At 54.0% G+C, this 26733-nt stretch overlaps 1 protein-coding gene across 4 annotated transcripts in view; it reads right to left on the bottom strand.

The window, feature by feature from the left end:
* ARAP1 (ArfGAP with RhoGAP domain, ankyrin repeat and PH domain 1) overlaps nt 1–26733 on the bottom strand; it is a 67060-nt gene that overhangs the window by 25633 nt on the left and 14694 nt on the right. For all 4 annotated transcript variants that reach the window (XM_028515346.2, XM_036028857.1, XM_036028856.1 and 1 more), the window contains exons 2-12: nt 22166–22246; nt 16256–16807; nt 4973–5145; nt 4303–4367; nt 3540–3673; nt 3270–3425; nt 2820–2889; nt 2431–2551; nt 1832–2034; nt 1386–1492; nt 99–298 (exon numbers count right to left, since the gene is read on the bottom strand). In XM_028515346.2, the coding sequence (XP_028371147.1) occupies nt 99–298; nt 1386–1492; nt 1832–2034; nt 2431–2551; nt 2820–2889; nt 3270–3425; nt 3540–3673; nt 4303–4367; nt 4973–5145; nt 16256–16764 (1738 nt within the window). In that variant the 5' untranslated portion in view covers nt 16765–16807; nt 22166–22246. The remainder of the gene's footprint in view (nt 1–98; nt 299–1385; nt 1493–1831; nt 2035–2430; nt 2552–2819; nt 2890–3269; nt 3426–3539; nt 3674–4302; nt 4368–4972; nt 5146–16255; nt 16808–22165; nt 22247–26733) is intronic.

Below are 26733 nucleotides of genomic sequence, written 5' to 3'. Positions count from 1 at the left end.
CCCCAGCCCCTCCAGCCAGATGAGACCACCTACTCCCAGACACAGGGGCCCACCAGCCCCATCATGCCTGGGCCCAGACGTCCCCACCTCCCACAGACCTGCACAGCGCTTGCAGATGACGACACAGAGGTTGATGGAGGCCCAGTCGGGCTGGGCAGCCCCGCAGTCAGCACAGAACCTGTTGGGGGCCACGGCCCAGATGCGCTCAGCCACCTCTGAGGTAGACAGGGCCTCGGCAATGGCTCCCTGCATGGCCTCCAGCCACTGCTCCTTCTCCTGTTCTGATTCGGCTGAGAAGCTGGGGACACAGGAATGGGGGAGGGAGGCCAGTGGACAAGGGCTCAGAGGGATCTGGGGGCAGCATAAAGGGGCAGAACATGAAGTCGAGGGGGACAAGTGTTGGGGGCTCATGGTCAGAAGAGGGAGGCATCCTGGGTCTGTGAGGAGGTGGGCGTGGACAAAGGCAAGGACAGCAAGAACCTGAAAGATGTGTGAGGGACGGGGGCATCCCACAGGGACTCTGGCCCACCCAGGGGGCAGAACAGGCTGCTGGGAAAACATGATACCTGGGCTGAGACTTGACAGATGACAAAGGTCTGGCCAGGTAAAGAGGTGGAAGGACATTCTAGACAGAGGGAACAGCATGTGCAAAGGGGCAGGATGGCACATGGGAAAGCCCAGGACCTGTGGGCAGGATGGGCAGACTGGCAGAGAGGGGCTGGGAGAGAGACGGGCCAAGCCTGTGCTAGGCAGACGAGCTCAAAAGGCACCCACAGGACAATGGAGAAGTGGTGACGGGTTTTAGTGGGAAGGACAGAAGGGAACAGAGATGTCTTCCACTCCGGCTCTTTCTCTCCCTGTCACCCTGGAGTGGCATGTGCACATTGAAGATTTGACTCCATCTGTGACCCCCACCATGTCCAAAGAAGACATAGCTGCTACAGATACAATGGATGTTAACACTGCTTTACAAGGGGTGCCACAGGCGACCCTCATCTACAAAGGCCTAGCAGTGGAACCTGCAAAGCTGCTAAGGCCTTAGCCAGGTGCTAAGCCTGTCTGCACGCACTTGCCTCCAGCTGCATGAGCAGACGAGAGGGGACAGCAGGGTGAGTGGGTTGTGCAGGAAGCCAGTACAGGCAACTCTGGGAGCAGTGTGTCAGGGAAGGGAGGGCAGTGATGGCCAGTGGGCGGGGGGAAGGGAGGGAGGCTGATTTCTTAAAAGGAAGGGGTCAGAGAAGACAGGGAGTGGAAGTAAATGATCAGCAGGGGTGGGCAGGGCTAGGAAGGGAGGAGAAATCCATCCTAGAAGAAGGGGCAGCTTCCCACACATGCAAGAAGCAAACAGTGGAGGAAGCACAGACAGGTGTGCGACAGAGACTCACCTGAAGATTCGGTAGGGGGTGGTGAGATCGAAGCTGCGCCGGTCCACTTCCTTCACGTTGCCCACGCTCATGTCGATGAAAGTGATGCCGATGCCCAGGTGGTACTCCTGGCAGGCAGGTGGGGAGGAGTGAGGGCATGGCCTACAGGATGGAACTCAAGGCCCAGGAAGGGGAAGAGAGGAGGGGAAGGTGGTACTGTAGGGACTAGAAAGTGGCTAGGAAGGAGATTAGGGAGGGTTCAGGAACCTGGGCATGGGAAAGTGGACCTAGGCTCAGAGGCCAGGTAGCAACAGGATGAGAAGAGGGGCAGGCAAAGGTCTGGGCTTGGGCAGAAGAGGGAAAGAAAAAGGATGGTGCTAAAGACCAGGTGGGCAAGGGACAGGCTGAGGGACCAGGTGGGCATGGGGCAGGGGAGAGGTGTAGCAGCCTAGCCCACCCATTCTCACCTCCAGGTTCTTGTAGAGTTGCACTTGGTCCCCAACCACTGCCACATACAGTTTATTCTTGAAGCCACGTAGCTCCAGGCTGCCAGCACGGTCAGGCGGCTCTGAGCCTTGAACACCCGACAGAGAAGCACTAGGCAGCCGGGCATGGGCACGCTGCTCGATCACTGCCTGCTGCAGGGCCTGCATCCACTCCTTCCGCTCCGCTGTGGGCACAGGGGAAGGAGTGAGCCAGAGCCCAGCTTGGCAGGAGGCCCCCGAAAAACAAGCAAGCCTGCCCAGACCGGCACACCTATCTGTCTATCTCTGAGATCTCAGACTTGAACAACCTCAGGCTCCAGTCCTAGCTGTGACGCTTAAAACTGGGCAAGCCGCTTCGCTTTGCCCGTGTGAGCCGGGTTCCCCCTGTAAGTGGAATGTGGTTCCGAGGGCTCGTTGGGTGCTTCAAGCACAGAGCCAGCCAGAGGGTGTCCCCTTTCACTGCCCCCCACCTCACAGAGGGTGACTCCTCTCCGGGCTTCATGCAGGGGAAGCAGAAGCGCCCTGGTTCCCCAGCCCTTATCCAGCCAGACTGCCAGCCTTCTCCCTGCCCCTCTCCCCACCGTCACTCTCTGCCCGGAAGGCAAAGGTCCGGTTGTTCGTGATCACTTCGAACTTCTGGTCCCCGATGGCAGTCACACGGGAAATGCAGGCCACAGAGATAAAGCGCTTAGAGTAGGCATCCTGGGGAAGAGAGAGGAGCTGTGCTGCCAGTCTCCCTTGAGTCCCTCGACCTCAGCTGAAATGAAGGCTATAGCCCCATCTCCCACACGGACAACCCCTATGCTGGCCGTGACCGCAGCCCACAGCTGGCCGATGGGCCAGAAGAATACAGGTTAAGGAGTCAGACTAGAGCTTGGTGAGGACTCATCTGGGGAGGGACGCTGCCTGGGTTCAATGTTGGGCCAGGCTAGAGCAGGGGATTTGCATCAGGGACTAATACAAGCCTTACCTTGTTACTGTCAAAGTACCGCAGGTAATTGGCATCCAGTCTCACCCATCGCTTCTGATATATATATGATCTGGAGTGGCAGAGGCAGAGGGACAACGGAGCAAAGGACTGGGCATTAGGGGAGAGACTCCAGGATTACCCCAGCCTGCTCTGGCAGCCACATACAAAGTTAGGAAGAGCCAAGTCCAGGAGAGGAAGGATCCCAAATGCTCACTAAGATGGACTTTACCTACAGCAAGACTGACTGAAGTTAGACTCAAAATAGGACTTCCCAGTATTAAAGATAATAAAACATAGGTCTTGTGGCAATCATCAGCGGTTAGAGTCGGCATGGAGGGAGTCCTGCTTAAATAGCTCTGGCCCCCCTGGTTTTCGGGTCCAGGACACCGGGATACTAGAGCAATCACACGCCGTGCAGAGCACTAGCAGGACCCAACAGGCCTCACTCACCCCTGTGGTGGGTTCTTGTCCAGCCAGCCAGCCTTGATGGCCTGTGTGGTGGGGGTGGGGCCCCCAGGCAATCGGTCCATGGGGTGGGGTGGGAGCTGGGGGATCGGGAGGCTGCCGGGCAAGGACGAGCTCAGGTTGCTGGTGTGCCATCCACCGCTGGGAGAAGGGGACAGGGAATGAGGGGGGACCACGGTGAGGGCCTCGGGGAGTGGGGGCTGAGGAGATGGGGGTGCTGGGTGGGACAGCCACCCAAGAAAGGTAGACACTCACTTGGGGACACCCTCGTAGGCATGGTCATCCTCTTCTTCATCCCCTTGGTCGTCCCCCGACAGCTCCTCCCCCTCGCTCAGCAGACTGGCCACACGCACGGCACGTGGGACTGGGTTCACTGGAGGCTCCTCCTGCTCCGCCAGACCCACTCAGCGTCATGCTTCCTTCCAAGCCCCAGATAATACCCCCCCAGAGGCTGCCACGCCCCTCCTGTCCACTCCACTCCGGCCCCACACAACTTAGCACTTTCACTTCCATTTCCTCACACTCCCCGCTTCCCACTGGCAGGCTGCACAGGGCCCCAGGGAGCCAGGGCCACACCAGGCCCAATCTGAGACAAAAACCCAAACAAGCAAACAGAAAGACTCAGGATGGAGAGTGAAGACACTCCGCGGGGGGGGGGGGGGTGCCACAGAACACAGAAAGTGAAACAAAGACGGTGGAACAGATGCCCTGAAACAGCTATGCTCCGAACACCAAGGGAGAGAAAAGGCCACACACAGCCACCCAGATGCAGCTGAAGACTGGGGCTGGAGCCACAAGCAGACCCCCCAGGTTTCCGGCCCAGCACTGGGACCTGGGACCCTGTGCCTGACCCCTGACCCTTGCATGGCAAGACAATGAAGAGGGGAGGGAACTCTCCTGGGACGGTTGCCCATGCCCTATCGAGTGGTCCCCAGGGCCTGAAAGGCAGCGGGCAGCCCCCCACCCCCCGCCCCCACAGGCAGCAGACAGCCCAAACCCTCGCCACCACCTGCCCCACCTTGGTCATCGTGCCAGCTGGGGCTCCTGGCCCCTCCCCTGGGGCCTCATCGTAGTCAGAGTCATCTGGGGAGAAAGAGCGGTGGGGGAGGCTCAGAAGCAAGGAGCCTGGCTTCCTCGCCCCCAGGCACCCGGGACTGGCATCACAAAGGCCACCCTCAGCCCAAGAGAGACACCCCACAGCCTGGCCTGCTTAAAAAAAAAAAAGAGGCACAGGGGACAGGAAGTGCTATTTATACTCTTAGGGCCGCACAGGACGGCACTGGGGTGCCTGGACACCACAGGGAGGTCTGAAGGGCGGCAAGCTAGGGGGTCGGGGCGGGGACTGTCTGAAAAGGGCTGTGAAAGGAACATGAGTGAAGAATCAGGAGGAGCAGATGATCTGAGGGGCAGCAAACCAACCATGAGCACGGAAATACCCAAGGACTGTGAACCGTGGGCAACGCAGAGAGTCTGCCACGTGCCCACGCCAAACAGTCAGTAGGCCAGACAGGTGGCTGCTGTCTCTCCTGGAGAAGGAAGAGAGGGATGCTTACCTGTGCAGGGCCACACGGCGGGTCGTTGGCAGGGCCCGACAGAAAGGGGAACGCACACCCTGTGTCCTCGAAGACACCTCGGGGGCCAGAGCCCAGGCGCCCACCCAGGGCCCGGGGCCCGGCTGTGGCACTCACCAAACTCTGGGAACAGGCGAGGAGGCTTTGGGGGAACCTCTGGGGGGCTGGGAGAGGGGGGCTGGGCGGGCTCCCGGGGGAAGCTGTCCGGGGGCTCCTCGGGTTCTGGCTGGGGAGAGGGTGACGGTGGCGGTGGCGATGACAGTAACTCCTCCTCCTCCTTGCAGGGAAGGCTGGGAACAGACGGAACATTGGGCAACGAGGGATCAGTCAGCTCAGCGCCGCTGAGTCACCGAGGGCCTCGAGAGAGGCAGGGCCCGGCTCAAACCCACGGCCCGGCTCACCTGAGCTCCGCAAAACTCACCGGCTCCCCAAACTCAGACGGGCTGCCTCCACCCAGCCCTCCTCCACTCATCACCACCACCCTGCCCCCGCCCCTGCCCCAAACGCTGCAAGCCCCCCAAGGCCTACAGCTTGGCTGCATCCCTGTGACACCGTCGCCTGTCCCCAGAGCTCCAGCCTTTAGCCACACGCGCCCAGCGCCCACCGGGTCCGCACTCTAGAAGAGGAAGGCAGACCAGAATGGGTGTGGGTGATTTACATCCTAGCCTGGGGAGGCAGGGAAGGCTGGAAGGCCTGAAGCTTGAGCTGAGCTTTTAAAGATAAGAAGTCATTTGTTGGCAAACAGCAGGGGCGGGGTGGGGGTGGGGGAATGAAATGGGCATTGAGGCCCAGGAGCAGATCAAAGCCTGGGAAACCAGGTCCTGAGGCCCTGAGTTGTGGGTCTCTCTCGTCAAGACCACCTTCTCTCTCCTCCCAGACACAAATGCTCACTACCCGCAGACGCCCTTGGACCTCTCCAGCTCGCCTGGTCCCACCGCACTCCTCTGAGCACCAGCTCCTCACCTCTGCTGTCAGCCCCTGGAGCCCTGCCCTGACTCCCAAGGCCAGGTTCAAGGTCCCCGGGCTCCCCCAGGCACAGTGCTCCCGTCCGCCTGCCTCGGCACAGATCACACTGCTCCCTGAAGGCTGAACGCATCTCTCTCTGGCACCAGAGAGGTGGCTCTGAACCCTGCCTCAGCCCTAAATTCCGTGTGTCGTAAGTCCCTAACTTCTATGAACCTCATTGTCTTCTTCCGTAGAGCAGGGACTGTACCTCCAACCTGGCGGGAGGAGTGGAGGATTGACCAAGTCAAGGAGTGTCATACAGGAAGCACAGGGACCCCCCAGCTGGCGTCTGCGCCCTGCAGCCCTGGCCCCACCCACCATCTGCGACCGTCCAGCCAGGCCGGGCCGAGGAGGAGCACCGCGGTGCACGGTGCATGGGCAGCTTTCCCCTCCGGTGACTTTCAGCCTGGCTGATTGCCTAATGTTCCTGGCAGTGACTGACAGTGTGACTACTACAAAAGCAAGGGAGGGCTGGAGTGTGACCATGACGCTGGCCTTTCCTCCTGCTGCTGCCTCTCCCGGGAATACCCTTCTCCCTGGTCTCTGGCTAGGGAACACCTACTCTCCTTTCACTCCCAACTCAGGTCCCCCTTCTCTGAAAGCCTTTCCTGACACCTCCTGCATGCTCCCCCAGTCCCTGCCTGTGTTCAAATAAAATGTTTAAGTGTCTCCCTCCTTTGTGCCAGGCTGTGCTGGCATCTAAGCCAGAACCTGGCCCCCGAATCCACAGTCTATGTGCTTCTCAGTACTCGTGGCTACTTCCATATCACCCTGCACTCAAATTGTCTCCTCTTCTCCATGTGTGGGCAAGGAATGATGGAAACTCTTCCTTTCTGTGTGAGAAGCTGACCCCCGCTAGCTTCCTCACTCTGTTCCCCTAGAAACCTGCTAAAGGTGGCAGGTCACTGTGTTCCGGGCCAACACTGCCTTTGGCAAAGGCGGCCAGAGTGAGGAATTGCACTGGGCTGGGAGAAACTTAAACGGTCTCCACCCGGTGAAGAAGCAGGAGCCTTGGGCCTCTCTGAGTGTGGTGGCTGGTAGCTGGGCACGCCCCATGCAGGGTCCTGACACCACCCCCGTGGGGGGGGGGGTAGAAGACATATTGGCCCCTTGGGGCAAGAATTTTTAAGTCAGGGTGGCTCCAACACCTGTCCACTGTGAGTCTCAGTCCCTCACCCCTGAGCTGTCCCCTGAAAGACCACAGAGAATGGCTCCTGGGCGGCCGTGTGGGCAGTGGCAGTGATGCTAAGAGGACCCCACAGCAGAGGAAAACCTGTCAGTGGCCTGGTGGCCAGCTGATCCCTCCCTATATGCTTCTCGGGGAATCTGATGCCAAGTGGGCGTATGGTGGTCTTGAAGGCATCAGTGTTCAGCTGGACCTGAGGAGACCCACTGGTAGGTACTGCCCAGGCTATCTCCCCCACTTGACCCTGAGTCTCTTTAAGGCAGAGGCTGCACTGGACATGATTCTTTATCCCCACAGCCCGGTACAGGGCCTGGCTGAGTCATCAATAAGAGCATGTTGAATGGATGAATGGGCAGACAGGTAAGTGGATATGGTGTCCACGAGGAAGGGAGGAAAGCAAAGGAAAGGAAAGGAGGAATGATGACCGAGAGACTGAGTCCCTGCAGGCATGACCTGCAGTGTGGCCGCAGCTGGTCAGGTATAATGCCCTGGGAGGGCCCTCAATGGGCAAAGCAATCTGTCACACACAGCCTCCCAGACTCCAAGGACCGCGCCCCTCCCCTCAACCCTACCCTGCCGCCGCCGAGGGCCGGGGCTGATGAGCTGAGAGCAGAGCTCCCAGCGGTGGGGCCAGGACCAGTCAGGCTGGTGCAGGGGAGATGGGGACAGGTTCCGCCCCTTCTAGCCAGGCAGGGCTGAGTGGGCCTGGCTCCCTGACCTCCCCCAGGCATGAGGACCAGCACTGAGGGGAAGGTAGTGGCAACAAAGCCCCCTCTGAGCCCAAGCCACCTCGGGCCTCCTGCCTCTGGCTCCCAGTCCTCCCGTCACTGTCCTGATCATCTTCAAAAGACCTGACCATCCCAAGGCCTCCCCAGCATGTGGGCTCCTGAGGCAAATGCCACACTACCCCATTCACTATGGTGGGCCCAGCACTCAGCAGGGATCAGTAAACAAGTGAAGACCTAGATTAATTCATTTGTATTAACGTGTGTATGTGTTCCTAGCCATCTTCTAAGTACTTCACATGAGTTCATTCATTTACTCATCACCAGAACTCTCTAAGGTATGGCTTACTGTCCTCCCCGCTTTACAGATGAGGAAACTGAGGCTCCGAGACACAAAGTAATCTGCCCTGCATCCCGCAGCTGGAATTAGACTACCCAGGTAGCCAGGTAGTCTGGCACCGCAACCTGCAAGCTCAACCACAGCCAGGATCCGAGGGCTTCTTGAGGCCGGCCCCTCACACCCCACCCTGACTCAGAATCTAAGCTGCTCTGGGGCTGACGTTTGGTGCCAGAGGGGATGTGATCACAACTCTGACGACTGCTGTGACCCTGGAAAGAAGGGAGAAGGGGACAGGTGCAAAGGGATCTTCTTCTGGCAGAGCCTTTACAGGAAAAAGACTGTGTGCCAAGACGGTGGGAACAAGGAGATCCTTCATGAACCTCCATACTTCATTCTAGCCACCTCCTCCAGGAAGCCTCCTGGCTGACCCCTGCTTGCCTACCACAGGGAACCAGGCCATGCTGAGTCAGGACTGAGCCCAGAAAAGGAGAAGTGGAGTCCGGATGGTACAGCAGGGGATGGGAAAACCCCAGGGGAAGGAGCAGAGGCCACAGAGTGCTCTTTCCCCAGCTGGAGTCCTGGCCATGCAGTGCCTGCATCTGATCCCTCCGCCCCAGCTCCAGCTCCAATCTGTAGCTGAGGCCTCGCCGGGATGTTTCCCACTAACCTGTGACCAACTAGACGAAGAGATCAGCCCCAACCCTAAGCATGTGCTCAGCAGCCCTACCGCCAAGCTTGTGTTAGAACAGCTTCCTCTTCCTCACTGCCCTCTCTCTACCATCTCAGTCCATGGAAAGCCCATCTGTACTCCAAAATACAGCTCAAGGGACCTGGCCTCTAGCAGCCTCCGAGGTACCAATCCAGAGCTGCTCTCCCCCTGCCCCCACCCTTGGCTCCCCTGCTCCTTCAGCCTCTTTCTCCTCTATCCAAGTGACACGTGGACCCATCTGCTCTCCCCTCTATGCCCACAGCAAGACTGGGCACTCGTGGACAGGAGTTGATCCACCGCAGTCTGGGCCCTCAGCCTAAGGTTTGTCTCACTGGATTAGGGCAAATTACACAGAGCCGCCCTTACACCTCGGGGTTGGGGCACATGTGAGGGACCCAAACCAGAATGGGTAAGAGCAGGGGGACCACACAATTGATTGCATAAACCAGAACATTCCTGAGGGCTAAAAGAGGCACTGTTAACAACCATGTCAGGGCACAGGTGTAAACAGGGCCGGTCTTGGGCAAAACGAGATGTGCGGCCATTCCTGCTAATAGAGCTTGGGAGCCAGGCGGACCTGGGCTTGAGTTCTGGCTTGACCACTCAGCAGTCTGAGACCTCACAAAGCAGGTCACTTCATCCCTGAGCTTCAGTTTCCTATGTGGTCTGCTTTCAGGGTTACTATTGATCGCTCAGGAAGGAGAGCCACTCCCATATGTCACCAGCACAGATTTCTCACCCTGGCTGTCGCTGAAGGTGGCTCAGGCCCCACAGGCTGGGCCAGGAACCCACCTGCTTCAGAGCCTCCTTTTCCAGGGCGGCGCTTGGCTCTCCCTTCACATCTTTCTGTCTATATCAATCTCTAGCAAATGGAACCAGGTCTCACCACAAGTGCAGGTGGGCCACAGAGCACGCGATCTGACTACCTCAGGCTGGCCTTGAATTCTTCTCCCACTCCATTCCAGCCATCCTTGCCTGAGCTGCATTGCACAAATGCATACCTCCAGGTCTTTGTGTGTGCTGTTCCTTCCACCTAGAATACCCTTCCCTGTCCAGCCACCTCCTACTCCTCCTTTAAGAGATCCAAATCCTCCTCCACTTCATGCCTCTTCTCATGCCCCAGGCTGGGCTGGGGCCCCCTTGGGGCTCCTCTAGCCTCCACACTTCCGGTCACTCAGTAGAGTTGTGTCTGGCAATATCTGCTTCACTGAACTGAACAAGGACCAAGGACCAAGGACCCAGGCCTACACCCTGTCCTGGAGTCAGGACCTTCTCCCTAGAGCCTCACACAGGCCTCAGAGGGACCCAGGCCAATCCCAGCCCCTGGACTCCCAACAGTAGGGCCAAGAGATGGGGTAAGGCCCAGTGATCTGGGCACCCCTGTCTCCTACCCTGACCTCCCCTCCCTACAAGGAAGCCTTCCCAGCTGCCTGCTTCCTCATTTGGTCCCTGGCTGCACAATGCCCAGGCCTTAGTCCTTCGCTTCTTACTTCCTCCACACAGCTACCCCTGTCCTTCTTTCCCCATCGTGAGGTCCAAAGGCCACCGCCTCCAGCATGGTTATGCTCTGTTAACTTCTGCTCAGGCCACAGCACAGAAAACCCTGCCCAGCACTTCACTTGCTTAGACGTGGTATCTGTAGCTTTCTCGCATGCTGTGAGCCTCCTCAAACTGAGCCCTCTCCATGTGGCAGCGCCACCCAATGCTGAGGGGGCTTCGGCAAGAATGCTGAGTGACTGAGAGTCACCATCCCCTCATGTGCAAATCACTGGAGAAGGTTAGCAGTTCCCTCACTTTTCCACAGAGCAATGCCCCATTAACCTGGCATCTATCCTTGCAAGTAAGGCTTCACCCAGCTTTTAGCACTTCTCCCTGGAACAAGAGCTACCACTTGCTAAGTACCCACTATATGCCAGGCATTCTGCTGGGGGCCTTTTTTCATTTAATCCCCGCAATGACCCAGATCATCAATTTCACTGTGCTCAGACATGACTCCTCCTCCAGGAAGTCCACCCAGCTGCTCCCCTCTCTAAGCTCACACAGCCTGTTGAGCCCTTCGTGGCTCATCTACCACCAGGTCTACCACTGAGCTTCCTCACAGGCCAGCCCTGCTGTCTGGGCAGGAGGAGGCGGAGGCCTGGGTCTGCATTGGTAGCTCTATGTGCTTCCCAGGCCTGGCCCTATGCTGCCTCCAGAGGGTAGCAGGGGGAGGAAATTCAGCCCTCAAGGAGCTCACACTCTACTGAACCCCTTCCCCTATCCAAACTGCCCACCAGGGCTGGCCTGGCAGGACAAAGGGCAGACACCCGCTGAGCCCTGTGGAAGATGAGCCAAGGGGGCAGGGCAGGGCTGGGTGCACCGACAGGACCTGGTGAGAGGCATCTCTATGTCCCCAGTGACCCAAGCACAGGGAGCAGGGCTGCTGAGTGCATTAGAGAACCACAGAAACTGTGTGTGTGTGGGGGGGAGCCCTGACTCCCAAAACACAGGCACTCACCACACTACCAGCCCTGGGGAGGAGCGGTAAGGACCAGACCAACCAATTGCCAGCCCTCCACAGGTTTCCCTGCCATCCTGAACTGGGGCAGGGGGTGAGGGGTAGGAAGGGCAAGGGTGTTCAGGCAGGAGCTGCCCAGGGCCACAGCACCCTTGAACTTGACTTTGAGAGAAGCCCATTTAAGCCTCCTGAGAGAACCCTAAGTGGCATGCCGGGAGCTAGAACTGAGATCAGCGCCAAGTCCCTAGAGGGCAGAGGCCCCACAGGAGAGCCATCTGTGTGGCCTGGCAAACAGGTTCCGTGGGCTCCCAGTGGACCCGGGAGACAGGTTTACAGAGAGATGGAAAACTGGAAAGCCCAAGGCATTGTGAAGGAAGAGGAAAGGGGAGAAAAGGAAAGAGCAGGAGAAAAACCAAAAATGTGGAAAAAAGGAAAGAGAAAATTTGAAGAGCAAAAAGAGGGAATGGGGAGGAGAGCACCACAGGAAACAGCGCAGAGGAGACAGGCAGACGAAGAGGGGCTCCTGCCTCCACGGGGCCCTGCCCTTGGCAGGGGCCGCCCCTCCCCCCAGCTGCCCCTCGCTCACCCTCAGACGCCTGCCGGGTCCTGAGGACTCCCACAGCTTTGGCCAGGTGGGGCCAGCATGTGCCCAAGTATGTTGTGTGCCTGCCCCGGCAGCTCCCGGCCAACCTGGGTTGGTCTCGCAGAAGCTTGGCACCTGTTCCCTGGGTGTGTCTGAGACTAAATCTGGGTCCAGGTATGGCTCTGCGTGCCTGTGTCACTGAGTGCCTCTGATCACTTGTGTGAGTGTGTGTTTCTGTGTATAAACTGTGGATCTGTCTCAGAGGAGTGTGTGTGTGTGTGTGTGTGTGTGTGTCTGCATCCAGCCCTGGTTTCCCTTGGCTTCCTGCTCTCCGCTTCCCCCAACCCCTGCAGCCCTGGTCAACACACACTTCCTGAAAACACTGACTGAGAAAGAGAGAAAAGTCACCCAGAATCCCCCGGGCCAGACACTTCCTCCCGCCCCGAGGCCACCCCCCTCCAATCCCCACCCCAGGCTGGAATGGAACAGACCACCCCAGTGTCATCTAGCAGGGACTTACTGAGTGGACGCCCAGGAAGCTCTGGCCCTGGCTGGCCCCTCCCCACCCCCAACAAAGAAGCCTAGAGAGGCTGGGAAAGAGGCTCTTTGAAAGGAGCAAGTTCTGCCACGGCAACAAGTGATCAGCCTTCAGGAAGACCGGGGATTGGCTGGTCTGTGGGGCAGTCAAAGGCACAGGTAGGAGGCCCTGCAGTGTTGACTCCAGATGACAGCTGCCCTCTCCAGGCAAGTACTCCATCTTCCCCAGGTATCTCCAAGCATCCAGTATCAGGGGAGGAAACTGAGACCCAGATCAGTACAGGAAGGCTGATCAGTACAGTCACAGAGGTGAGGTGACCCTGGAACCCTGGATCATAACTGACCCCTGTGTCACTCTCAGGGAAGCGGGCTCAGAGGGTTCACATCAACGAAACTCAGAGCTGGATAGACTGGGCCCCCAGCCCTAGAGCAGAGTCTGAACATCGGCTTCCATTGGTGGGTCTACATAACTCTGAGCAAATTTCTCAGCATCTCTGGATTCATCAGCAAGTTCCCTACCAGAGTCTGAAATAAGCCTGTGGGGACCACCCAGGCCAGACAGAACGGTGAGCACAATTCTAAGAGTCCTGCCCCAGTTGAAGCCAGGTGGACAGGACCCTGCCCCTGCTGGTTTTCTGCCTGTCTCCTCCGAGGGCCTCTCCCTTCTGAGATGTCTGGACTAACGCAGGTTGGGTGGTGGGACAGCACCTGGCGTGGTGAGCCTAGCACCCTCTAACCCTCTCGTTCGGTGCCCCGCGGGCACTGAGGGCAGCAGCACAGGGGCTTACCAGGCTCTGTCCGCTCACTCTCACAACAGACACTTTCTCAGTGCCTGTCAGGCACCTGGCACTGTTCCAGGTGGTGGGGACTCAGCAATACAGAAAACCAAAAAGGCTCTCAGCTCTAATGGAGCTGATGTTCCCGGGGACTCCTCTTGACCTCACCCGTGCACATGTACACATACATGCTGGTTCACACCTTATGATACATAAATACCACACTGGCCACTCCACCACCCACCCAGAAATGAGCATTCAAAAATGGACTCACGCTGTTGGAGTTCTCACCCCAGGAGCACGCACCAGCATATGCATGTGCACGGGGGCCTGGGGAACTCACAAGGCACCACCGAAATGGTGAATCAGGATCACATACCACCTCCCTTAGAACCTGTCAGATGTGCAAATACAGACACATGACTCCCCTGACAGTGTGCACAAACATGCAGACCTAGGGACGTGCACGCACAAACTGGCCAGGCACGCCCTCATACGGAGTCACTATCTGAGGAATATACACATGCACACACAGCATACAATTCCCAGTTCCTCTGGGAGCCTGGTGACGGGCTGCAGTTAGGCAGAAGTGTTCGCTCAGCCACCACATGATCTGATGTAAGCGGCCCTAAGATAGAGTGAGGTTCCCATCACCAGAGGGTGTGAGTGAGAACAGGAAGTAGGACTTTTGCAAGAGGGGCAGGACAGGTCAGGCTGAGCAGTCTCCCACCACGCACCGTGGAGCCTAGGGTCACAGGAACGGGGCGTGAGGGGATGGGATAGCCAACCAGGCTCCATCCTGGCTCCTACCCTGACCAGCTTGCACCTGGTACACATACGTGAGGCTCCATCTGCCGTGAATTTTTCTACCACTTTAAAGCCTCTGTACAGCCTGGGAGCACTAGGAGCACAGGTGCCCACAATTCCCGACACCAGAGGCCCCAGAACACAGGAAGTCAGGCTTGGTAGCCCACCACCATCTGCCTTAAGGAAAAGCCCCAAATTGTGAGGAGTAGTTGTTTACGGATTGTCTCGGCATGGACTGAACTTCGGGAATGACCGTCTCGCTGCAAGGAGCCAGATTCCTAACCATGGACACATGGCCTCCCCCGCAGCTTGGCTACATGGCAAACTTCAAACAGGCTCTGAGAGCGGGGGCTGGCACCCTGGGGAGCACACAGACTTTTACTGTACCCAGCAAGTCTTCTGAACTCAGCGATCAGCACCAGAAGGACCATGACAGGCCAAGGAGGAAACCTGATGGGGAACCAAGCCCAGAGGGACAGCTCCTAACAGGAGTCACAAAGTTAGCTGGGCCTGCCCCAGGGATCCCGCCTTCTAAGCAGGAATCCAGACCTCCACCACTCCACTGGGGGTTTGCCTGTTCAGCCTTTGTGAACTCCCCGTGAACAGGGCCCTACTTCCTTCCCTTGTTTACCCATTCCTATGCCCCCAGAGACAGACACACAGACACCGCAATCCTGATGATGGAGTTGAAGGAAATACAAAGTACTCCTGCATGCAGGACAATAGCCACTAGAGGGCAGAGTAGCACCAAGAAACTCCCATCTCGGCTGGGAGTCAGGCTCCTCCTGGGGGACCCTAGCACCATCCCCAGTTACATGAACCAGGGGAAAGCCACAAACCCTTCCTTTGCTTCCACCAATCAAACTTCAAAACACCACAGCCTGTCTTGCCTTCAAGGCCCCTTACTCAACGCCTTTCTCTGGGTGGGGAAAACCTCCCAGGCCCTCCCCACAAAGGCTCCCTAAGCATGAACTTGCCATAGATCTAGTCAGTGCCCCCCTCCCTTCTCTGAGTCTGTTTCTCTGCTTGAAAACAGGACACAAATCCCCCAGAAGGCTTGCTGCAGGGATCAAATGAGATCATGTAAGCAAAGCACTCAGCACAGCCCAACAATAATACAGGGGCCAGGAGACCTCTCACTGCACATCTCTTCCTTTTCCAAGAAGTCTTCCCAGATTAGGCTGACTAGGTCTGAGTGCTGCAATAAATCTCCATTACACCCCTGAACACATATCCAAGCCCATATGGGAATGCTCCCTTCCTGGGTGGGCACCCCAGCAAAGCAAGAAAGGGAGGGCACATGTGAAGGAATTTTAAATGAAATGTCCACAGAAATAGGAGGAAACAAAAAAAAAAAAAAAAAAAAAAAAAAAAAAAAAAAAAAAAAGAATACCAGGAGCCAGGAGGGGAGAAGATAATTCTGAGGAGAGCAGGTAGGCTGAGGCCAGAGAAGCGTCCCTAGGGTTTGGTGGCCTGTGGCAAGAGCAGTAAAAAGAGGAAAGACGGCGCACAGCACCAGACCCTGGGCCGGTGCTGCTCCCTGACAAGCTCATCACTTGAGACTCCCCGCTTTCTCCACATGCTGCCTCCTGACTCCAGCACGTACCCTCATCACCCACAGGGTTTCACACACAGCAGGCCCCAGCCTGAACTCTAGACTTCCTCCTGTACTAACTTCTGTCTCTGGGCCCCCAGATCAGTGATGGCACCGGTGTCCACCTAAGACAGAAAAGACAGAAACCTGGACACCCCCCTGTGGCTCCCCATGCCCTCTCCACTCACACCCTGGCTGTCCTCAAGCCCTGTCCACTCCAGAAACCACGTCTCACTCCAGTCTGCCTGCTTCTCTCACACAGCCTGAGTGCCCCCCCCCCGCCCTGTGTCTCATTCCTCGCCTCAGTCCTCTCCCAGCAACCTCAGCAGTAGCCAGAGTCATCCTTTTAGCACTCAGCTTTCATCAGAGCATTCTGCTTAAAACCCCCCAGGCTGCCCACCTGGCCTTCGCAGCACATCCCACCAGCACCATTGACAAGCCTCACCCTCACTCGCCCGACACTTCAGCCACAGCGTCTGCCCAGAGTAACCCAGAAGGTGCTTCCTACCTCTGAGTTTTGCACACGCTGTTCCCTCCACTGAACTGCTTTTGTTATTACAGTGCTCAAAGCCACAAACTCCCCTTCCACCCTCCAGGATCCTTTGCTTGTGTACCTCCCATCCGGGATGGCATCCACTCACCTCACAGGTGGACGGGGGGACCCAGTGCGAGGAGGCACAGGTGGAACACTTAGCTCTGCCAAATGCCGCTTGGCAGGCAGCGGGGGCAGCACAGGGTTTGGGACGGCTGTGGATGGGGCAGAGAAGCAGGCAGGAGGAAGGCAGCTCCTCCGGGGTGGGATGGGGGGGATGGCGGGTAGTCCCTCATCTTCTCCAGCTGTGGGCAGTGGCTCAGGCGGAGTGGTGGGTGCAGGGGGTGGGCGGAAGATATGACGCTTCATGGGCACGGGCCGTGGGGTGGGGCGGGGGGCCGGGGTTGGGGGTGCATTGGCACGGAGCAGGCCAGCCAGGATGCGGCGGCGGTGGCCCGGCAGCAGCACGCCCATGGCCACCAGGCGAGCATCACTGAGGCCTTGGCAATCTGTGGCCCGCACCAGTCCGTAATGCTCGAAGAGCCCGGTGTACTGCTCCAGGTGCAGGGCCTGCAGCCACTCAGCCACCGACAGTGCTGCATCCCCCGCCTCTGTCATGGTTCCTGGCAGTGGAGGCCAGCCAGCAGGGCTCTGCACAGACCTGGAAGAGACAGACGGGCACGGGTCAGAGGCAGTGGCATGGCCGCCCGGGTGCAGTTCCCCAACCAGCCTCCTTCTGTGGCTCTCCCATGCCATGGGCTCAAGGTCTGTCCTTGAGCTTTCTCCCCTGTGCCCCATGCGCCAGGCAAGGCCAAGTACTGCCGGGACTCTGGACACAAAGGCTTTTCCCTCTGCCTGAAACCAGCCACCCCCACCCCACCTCTGTGGCCGCCTAGCACTCAGCTCATGTCTCCTCTAGGAGGCCCTCCAGGACCTCCTGAGTTGGTACCACCCTTCACTCCTATCCACAGCCTCAGCTACACTGAGAGGCTGGCCAGTGTCTGTGTCTTGCACACACACCCTTGTGCCCCCTGCAAGACCCAGGCAAGGTCCCAATTCCTTCTGAGGGCCAGGTACCAGTTAAGGGCCAGGCAGAGTGGCTTAGTGAGTACAGTTGGGATTGAGAAAGATCACTGCTGGCCCAGGCTAGGGGCCGAGCCTCACCGCATCTGCATGGCCTTGGAGGGAGCAGGACGCTCCAGGAGGTGAGTCAACCCAGCACCACACAGTCTGATGTGCGAGACGGCCCTGTGAGTGAGCGACCCCTCTCACCACCAAGGGGGAAGAGGAGTGATGTATGGGAAAGGCCATTCACTCATTTGTTCATCCAAAATAGCCTTGCACTGGGCAACGGGGACTCGGGTCCCACCCCTGCACTCGAGAGCTCCTGGCCTGGCCAGAGCCAAGAAACAGATGACGTAAAGAGATGATGATTAACAGACCAAAAGGGAAAAGTCATGTGATCGCCTCCACAGACACAAAAGAGGCACACAGTAAAACTCAACACCCAGTGTACTTAACAAGTAAAAATAGAATGGTACTTCCTTAAACCAAAACCCAGCATCTTGCTTAATGGAAAAGCAGTAGAAAAACTTCCATTAAAGTCAAGAATGAGACAATGTTATCCATTTCACTACTACTACTATTAATGTTATCCGCATTGCTCTGAAAGTTCTAGACACCGAAAATAAATAAGAGATGGGGTAAATGCGGACAACTGTATTTGAACAATAAAAATGTTTTATTAAACATTTTTAAAATATTTATTTATTATTAAGTAAATAAATAAGAGGTTATAAAGACTAGGAAGAGATAAGTGATCTATTAGTTACCAATAACATGAATTTTAAATTGGAAAATCCAAGAAGCTCAACTGAGAAACTATTACAAACAATAAAAGAATTTAGTAAAATAGTTGGGTTCAAAAATAAGGTAACAGAAATCGATACTTATAACCAATAGCCAGGTAAAAACCAGGATGAAAGGCCCTGTTTACAACAGCATCACAAAATCTAAAACGCCAATAAACTTAAGGAGAAGGGAGCTCTGCGGGTGGGGGTGGGGGGCATCTGGAGGGTCACTAGGGGCAGAAAGAAGACCTGGACCGGCGGAAGCACACAGTACGCACCAGCACAGAAGACGGCAGAAAGATAGCAATTCTCTCTCATTTACAGATCTGCACCATCCTATTAAATACATACAGAATTTTTTTTTTTTGAGTTAGACAAGCTGACTTGAAAGTCAACGTGAAAAAACAAACAAGCAGGAAGATCCTGGAAAACCGTGGTAGTGGGGGGTGAGAGAGAGGAAGGGTGATGGGTGAGAATCAGCCTCACTACCTAGTACATACAGCGTGTGAAGCGATGGTAATGCACACAGTGCGGGCGGCCCTCTGTACTTTCCATCCACAGCTGGGAGTCCGCAGACACAGAGGACTGACTGACTGTGTGCACTGATCTACGCTATTTTCAATAAGAGACTTGAGCACCCGTGGACTTTGGTATCACAGAAAGTTCTGGAACCCATTCCTTGGCGGTACCCAGGGGTGACTATAACTGTACATGTTACGAGCACCTGGACAGATAGATTAAACAGAACAGATAATTCAAAAACAAACCCAAATATATATAAGAATGTAGCATACAATGAAATGAATTCAAACTAGATGGATTATTAAGTTGTTGAGATACCTGTAGAGCAATCTAGAAACAAACTAAGTTGGACCCCTCCCTACCTCACAACTTAACTTACAACAGGACAAATTACAGAAGAATCCAAGATTTGGTTATAAAAAGAACCATAAACGGATTTTAAGAATCATCTCAGAGAGCGAAAGCCTTTTGGAAATGACACAGACCTAGAAGGATAAAGAAAGAGGTGAAAAATTCAACTATATAAACATCAAACATTCCCACATGATAAAAAACACCGTAAGCAAAGCCAAAAGATAAATGACAAACTAGGGGCAATCTGCTGTTCATATCCCAAACATAGTTTCCCGAAAACTGAAAATCGCCTAAAAATAGGAAACAGATCAATAACCTGAAAGAAAAATGAGCAAAGGACATGGACAGAGGAATCCACAGAAAGGAACTATAAATGGCTCTGAAACAGATGAAAAGAACTCCACTGCCCACACGCAGTGGCGACAGGCAGGCTGGATGCCCCCCGGGAAGGGCAAGGCCACAGCAGGTGGGAAACCCCAGAGCTCCTGCCCTCGCGCCCGGCTGTCCCCGGACGCTCACCCCACAGTCACACTGGCACACACCCAAAGTGACACTTACAGACAGTGTGGCTATAACGCCGTGCAGAATAACAAAAGGGCAGAGACTGTCAAAACATCCATAAAACAGAGAACAGTTAACTAAATTACAGTGCAGTCATACAGAATACTGAGCTGCTATACAGCATGAGGAAACTCCTCCAAAATATGCTGTTGGTAAGTGACTAAAGGAAGGCACAAAACAGTGTGTATAACATTCTGCCTTTTATGTAGGGGAAGGAAACACCAGGGGAGAGGACAGAACAATGCGCATCCAGTGGCAGATGCGCACGAGCTCTCTGAAAGGTGCAGAGCACACCAGGCGATGCCGGCTGCCTGGAGGAGGGGGAATGCGGGCCAGCAGGCCACAGGAGCAGGCGCACAGCCAGGCTGCCCTGGGCCTGAGGCTGATACAACCCAGGGGTCCTCTTTAAGAAAAAGAATACCAAGTATCTTAATTTGTCATTTCACAATATATATATCAAATCATTGTTATAATGCCTGAACCTAATATAATGCTATGTGTCAATAAAATCTCCATGAAAATTTTTTTAATTAAAAAAAAAAAAAAAGAATACCTTACTTTCGTACAGATTTATAAAAACACACGACTGCAGACACACACGGGCGGGCCCCGCCCTGGAAGCCCACCTCGGATTGGTGGGGGGCCTTTCCACTCCACATATTTTTCCATCACCTAAACTCTGAAATATGTGAATATTTTTTAAAAGGTTAATGAGAGCCCCGAAGGAAGACACAAACAGAAATACACTGGATGTCTTGGATAGGCCAGCTCTCAACATAAAGCCATCGGTTCCTCCAGAGTCAAGCTACCTCTGGAAGGATGAGGGTGGAAGGAAGGGGAAGGGACTAGTCGAGGAATATGTGTGAACGACCCATGGACATGGACATGGGCAAGGACCGGGTGGGGACTGTCTGTGGGAGGTGGGGTAGGATGGGATGGGCAGAAGACAGCAAAGGAGAAAAATTGTGATAACTGTAATAGAACAACAATAAAATATATATTATGAATGAATGAATAAATAAATGAATAAAATTTCCCAGTGGCAAAGTCTAAAGTACATGTAAGCCTGGACTGATGTGGCTCAATAGGTTGGGTGTCCTTCTGCAAACTGGCAGGTTGAAAGGTCACCAGCAGGATTCCTGGTCAGAGCTGGTTGCGGGCCAGGTCCCTGATCGGGGGCGTGTGAGAGGCAACCAATGAATGTTTCTCTCCCTTTCTTTCCCTCTCTCTAAAAATAAATAAATAAAATCTTTTTTTAAAAGTTTAAAAAATAAAGGGCATGTCAAATGATACTAAAGATTTATCTGTAAGTGAAAAAGCAAGACGCAGAAAAGTGTTTTATGATGTAAACAACTGGGTAAAGAAAAAGAAAACATTTATGAGAAAATGCTCATCATCCCTGGTTATCAGGGAAATACACATCAAAACCATAACGGGCGTCACCTCACACCTGCTGGAAAGGCTCCTCTCAAAAAGACGAGAACGGCGCGTCCTGGAGAGCCCGTGGGGAGAAGGGAGCCCCGTGCACTACACTCCTGTCAGGACTGTGCACTGGTGCAGCCACCATGGAAAAGAGCACGGAGGTTCCTCAAAAAATTAAAATAAGACTACCGTATGACCCTGCAATTCCTCTTCTGGATATTTACCCCAAAACATGGAAACAGTTATTCGTAAAGACATAGGCACCCCTATGTTCCCTGCAGCCTTATTTACGATAGCCGAGACATGGAAACAACCTGTATGTCCACCGACAGGGGAAAGGGCAGGGAAGGTTCGGTGCTTCTGTACAATGGAATGTTACCCAGCCATGAAAAGCATGAAATACTGCAATTCGTGACAACAGAGGAGGATCCTGAGAGTATTATACTAAGTGCAAAGTCAAAGAAGGACAAAAACTGTACAATTTCACTCACGTGTGACATATAAAACAAGTAACAACTAAACTAACAAAGCACACAGAAACAGACTCGGTGATACAGACAGCAGAACGGAGGTCACCAGAGAAGGGGGGTGGCAGAGGGTGAACTGGGAAAAGGGGGAGAATATAAGGCAATAGAACAAAACTAGGCTTGGGGTGGTGAGCATGCAACAGAGAATACAGATATCAAAATACAATGTTGTACACCTGAAATTTATATAATTATAAATTATTATACAGTTAACCAATGCTACCTCAATACCCTTAACTTCAGAAGCACAAGAAAACACAGGTGTAGCACCCATACACAGAAGGCCTCCGATGCGCTGCGTGTGTAAGAAACGGCCTTTGTGGAGGAGTGGGCACTGGCAGCTGGGAAGGCAAGAGAGGGAAGGTTTCCTTTCACTATATCCTGTCTCTTTTCAGTTTTGTACCATTTTTCAAAAACAGAAATACAGTTCAAGAGAAAATGTGATCATCTGGAATGAGAAAGAGACGGTAACTCACCAGGCACAGAAGGAAATCAAATAAGCAGATACACATCCACACACCCACAGACTCATCCCGAAACCCCACCCCCCCACTGGTCCCCGCACCACCACCACCTGTTCCCCCCCACCCCACCTCACCCACCCTTGGAAGTCTGCCTGGGAGGCTCTTCTCAAAGTCTCTGGGCCTCACCCCTCTCTCTGCCTCTCAACCTGCTTTCAAAATGGGAAACGGGCCCTCAGGTCTTGCCTCCAGTAAGCCTCCTCCCTGACCTGTGTTGGGGCTTAGCCCGCCACACCCAGCCCACCCCCCAACCCCAACTCACCTGCTGGGCTGCCCAGGACACTGGTCCTCCCGGAGGGCGCAGCTACTCTGAACAGCAGCTCATTTTGGCCTGAGGCGGAAGCTGCAAGGACAATAGAGGAGAAAGTCCATGAGGCAAGGCCCTTTGGAGCTGGGAGATGCCAAGAGGAAGAGGAGGGAGAAGGGGATGGGGAAGGAGGGTGGAGGGAAGAAGGCGGAGGAGGAAGGGAGAGAGGGAGGGGGAAAAGGCAAGAGAGGGAAGGGAGTGAGAGATGGGGAAGAGGGCAGAGGGGGGAAGAGGAGGGGAGGGTGCAGGGAGCCTAGTGGAAGCCAGGGCCTTCTGGTGGGGCCTGAGGAGGCCAGCAGACAGGCCTGCCCAGAGGTGCAGGCCTGTCTTAAAGGGGAGTCAAGACTCCTCACTGCCTGGCCCTGCCCCAGGGCCAACGGTAGGGAGCAGGGAGTGGGCTGTGGTAGAAACTCCTGGCCTGGCCAGGAGGCTGGGCACGCCCCCAGAAAGACCCCAGGGAGGAGGCGCACACAGCCCCACGACTCAGGAGGCAGTTCCCCACAACACAGGGCCTGTCAGAGAGGTGGGAGAGCCTGGGGAGACCCAGGGAGGCAGAACCCTCTCCACTAAACCTGGAGGTCAGGGGATGGGGTAGGAACAGAGGGGCTGCAACTGAGGCAGGGGCATGAGACCACAGAGGCCAGGGGACAGGGGTCAAAAGAAGCGTTCCCAGCCCAGAGAAGGGAACAAGCCATCCCTGCAGGCACACCGCCAGCCAGCGAGGACTGCCGGGCTCTGTTTGGGAGGGGGTGGGGCGTGCAGGTCCTGGGCAGAGCCACCTTCCCGGCCACAGGGGCAGGGTCAGCGGCAAACTGCTAGGCTCTGCACGATGGCTTTGTAATGTACTAGTCAGGTATTTATCTCAGGTGGACTCAACCATTATCTCTCAGGACGCAGCTAAAATAGGGGTATGTTTCAAAAGTGAATATTTTAAAAATAAATTTTAAGTAATTTGTACTTCAGAAAGAATTGGCAAAAAATGGTAATGCTACTCAAATGAGAATTTAAAAAATAGACAACATAGTCCTTCCTGTATGCCAAGTACCTAAGCACTCTGTATCAATTTGTTTAATCCTCATAGCAACCGTATGAGGTACATACCTTATACCATCAAGATAAGGAAACTGAGGCACAGAGAGTTTAAACAGCTTGCCCAACATCGCACAGCGAGGACAGGGGCAGTGTGAATACAGCATGGACCCACAGAATGAAGTGTGCCGTCTCAAACACACCCTGGAGACCACCGGTCCAGACGGACGTGTGGGTAAACGTGCCTCGCCTCCTCGCACAACCACAGGCAAGAACACAACTAGACTAGAAAACGAGCACCACCCAGAACTCTCAGCAAGTCAAGCTGTGTGGAAGTCCAACAACCCAGGATTTTAAAAGCCACACTGACACAGATGGTAGGAGTGGCGAGACACGGAGACACGCAGAGAGGTGCAGCGGTGTGGAGAGGTGCGGAGTGGAATGGAAAGGGGCAGAAACAGGGAAGGGTGGTCCCACATCCGCAGGTGGGGGGATAAAAATCGGGAGGGATACCTTAGCAGTGAGGGATCCCAGCCCCAGACCAGCCCAGGGTTCCAGTGCCAAGAAGATAAGTCCCACAACTTCTGGCTGTAAAAACCAATGGGGGTTGGGAGGCCAGAAGAAACTGCAGGATTCTCATGAGACTCCTCTTTTTTTATTATTTTATTTATTTATTTTTAGCAGAGGAGAAAGGAGGGAGAAAGAGAGGGAAAGAAACATCAGTGTGTGGTTGCCTTTCACATGCCCTCTACTGGGGACCTGGCCTGCAATCCAGTCATGTGCCCTGACTGGGAATTGAACCAGTGACCCTTTGGTTCACAGGCCCATGCTCAATCCACTGAGCCACACTAGCCAAGAAGAAACTCTACAACAGACTTAGGACTCATGCAGACCTACTAACTCTGGCATTCAGCACCAGGGCAACATCTGGAAGGGCACCTCTGGCATGTGGGCAGGAAGTGAAGTGACTGACAACTGGGCAAGTGCCAGGGAGACAGCTTCCTCCCGGGAAAAACTCCAGAGACCAGGCAGCGGCACACTCTTCTCTCCAAGCCCTCCCCCACACAGAGCCACAGAGCAGTGAGACAGGTTGCACCACCCTGGTGATTACCTAAGGCTCCACCCCATACAATTTACAGGTGCCTTTTGTATAATAGGCCATGCAACTAAGACAGGGAGTCAAAGCAGCTCTACCTAATACACAGAAACAAACACAGGGAAGATGCCACAAGGAAGAGACAAAGAAACATGGCCCAAATGAAAGAACAGAACAAACTCCAGAAAAAGAACTAAACAAAATGAATATAAGCAACCTGTCACAGATCAAAACACTGGTTATCAGGATGCTCCAGGAACTCACTGGCTACTTCAACAGCATAAAAAAAGACCCAGGCAGAAATGAAGTTTGCATTAAGTGAAATGAAGAAAAATCTATAGGGAACCAACAGTGGAGGGTATGAAGCCAAGAATCAAATCAATGATTTGGAACACAGTGAAGGACAAACCATTCAATCAGAACAGCAGGAAGAAAAAAGAATAAAAAAAAAAAGGATAGGCTTAGGAACCTCGGGGACATCTTTAAACCATGCCAACGTCTGAATCATAGGGGTGCCAAAAGAAGAGGAAGAGCAAGAAATTGAAAACTTATTTGAAAAGCATAATGAAAGAAAACTTCCCCAATTTGGTGAAGGCAATAGACATCCAAGTCCAGGAAGCACAGAGAGTCCCAAACAAGAGGGACCCAAAGAGGAACACACTGAGTCACATCATAATTAAAATGCAAAAGATTAAAGATGAATCTTAACACCATGCCCTTTTCCTTTCTTGGAGAGTGAATAAAAACTTTACTCTCTACAAAAAAAAAAAGAGAGAGAGAGAATCTTAAAAGCAGCAAGAGAAAAACAGACAGTTAACTACAAAGGAGTTCCCATAAGACCGTCAGTTTATTTCTCAAAATAAACGTTGCAGGCTAGAAGGGACTGGCAAGAAGTCTTCAAAGTGATAAAAAGCAAGCACCTACAACTTAGATATCCAGCAAAGCTATCATTTAGAATGGAAGAGCAGATCAAATGCTTTCCAGACAAGGTAAAACTAAAGGAGTTCATCATCACCAAGCTGTCATTATATGAAATGCTAAAGGGAATTACAGTATATAAGAAAAAGAAGATGATCAGCCCTGGCTGGTGTGGCTCAGTGGATTGAGTGCCGGCCTGCGAACCAAAGGGTCACCAGCTCCATTCCCAGTCAGGGCACATGCCTGGGCTGTAGGCCAGGTCCCCAGTAGGGGACACTCGAGAGATAACCACACATGTTTCTCTCCCTCCTTTCCCCATTCTCTAAAAAATAAATAAATAAATCTTAAAAGCAAACACTTTAAAAAGAAGAAGATGATCAAAATGATGGACATTAAAAAATGGCAATAAATTCACAACTATCAATCTCTGAATCCAAATAACAAACTAAGCAAACAAGCAGAACAGGAACAGAATCATAGATGTGGAGATCATTTGGAGGGTTATCAGCTGGGAGGGGGCAGAGGGACCACAGAGGACAAGGTGCAGGGATTGAGAAATACAAATTGGTGGGTACAAAATAGACAGGGGAGATGTTAAGAACAGTATAGGAAATGGAGACGCCAAAGAACCTACGTGCACAATGCTGGACATGAACTAAGGCAGGGGACTGCTGGAGGGAATGGGGGTACCAGGTGGAGGGGGGCAAAAGGGGAAAAACTGGAACAACTGTGATAGCATAATCAATAAAGTGTATTTTTTACAAAATACACACTGGAGCTCTGACTGATGTGGCTCAGTGGGTGGGCATCACCCTGCAAACTGAAAGGGTGCCGATTTGATTCCCATCCAGGCACGTGCCTGAGCTGCAGGACAGCCAGGTCCCTGGCTGGGGACCTGCAACAGGCAGCCAATCAATGTTCCTCTTGCCCATCAGTGTTCTTCTTAGTACGGAACCCCCCCCCCCCCACACACACACAAGAATATAAACAATCTCAATAATTTTTTCTACTTATTTCATAATGTAACAATATGTTGGCTATTTGAATAAAATATATTATTAATATTAATTTCATGTTTCTTTTAACACGTACTAGAAAATTTTAAATTGCACTTGCCTCAAATTATATTTCTGTTGGACGGTGCAGCTCCAGACTCTTAACCACTCTGCTCACTGCCTCTCAAAAATGACAATTAACACTAACTGAGCAACTGAGCCCCTGCTATACAGGTTGGTTCGATGTGGACTGCCTGATGATGACCTCAACCCCGCTATGGGAATGACCAGGGCTGGAAAACAGGAAACCACTTCCGATCTGCAAAGGGCTCAGCCCCATCCTGGGCCTCTCTCAAGTTCCTACTCCTGCACCAGAGACTTCAGGCCAAGGTCAGACTCAGCAACTCCGCACTTACAACCCTCTAGGATAGCTCCATTCCAGACACTGGGAGCAGGAGCCAGACCTCAGATCTGCCCTCCAGGAA

Source organism: Phyllostomus discolor, chromosome 6 (genome assembly GCF_004126475.2).
Source record: "Phyllostomus discolor isolate MPI-MPIP mPhyDis1 chromosome 6, mPhyDis1.pri.v3, whole genome shotgun sequence".
NCBI lineage: Eukaryota > Metazoa > Chordata > Mammalia > Chiroptera > Phyllostomidae > Phyllostomus > Phyllostomus discolor.
The sequence above is the reverse complement of the archived record's forward strand: the minus strand, read 5'-3'. Positions and strand labels throughout refer to the sequence as shown.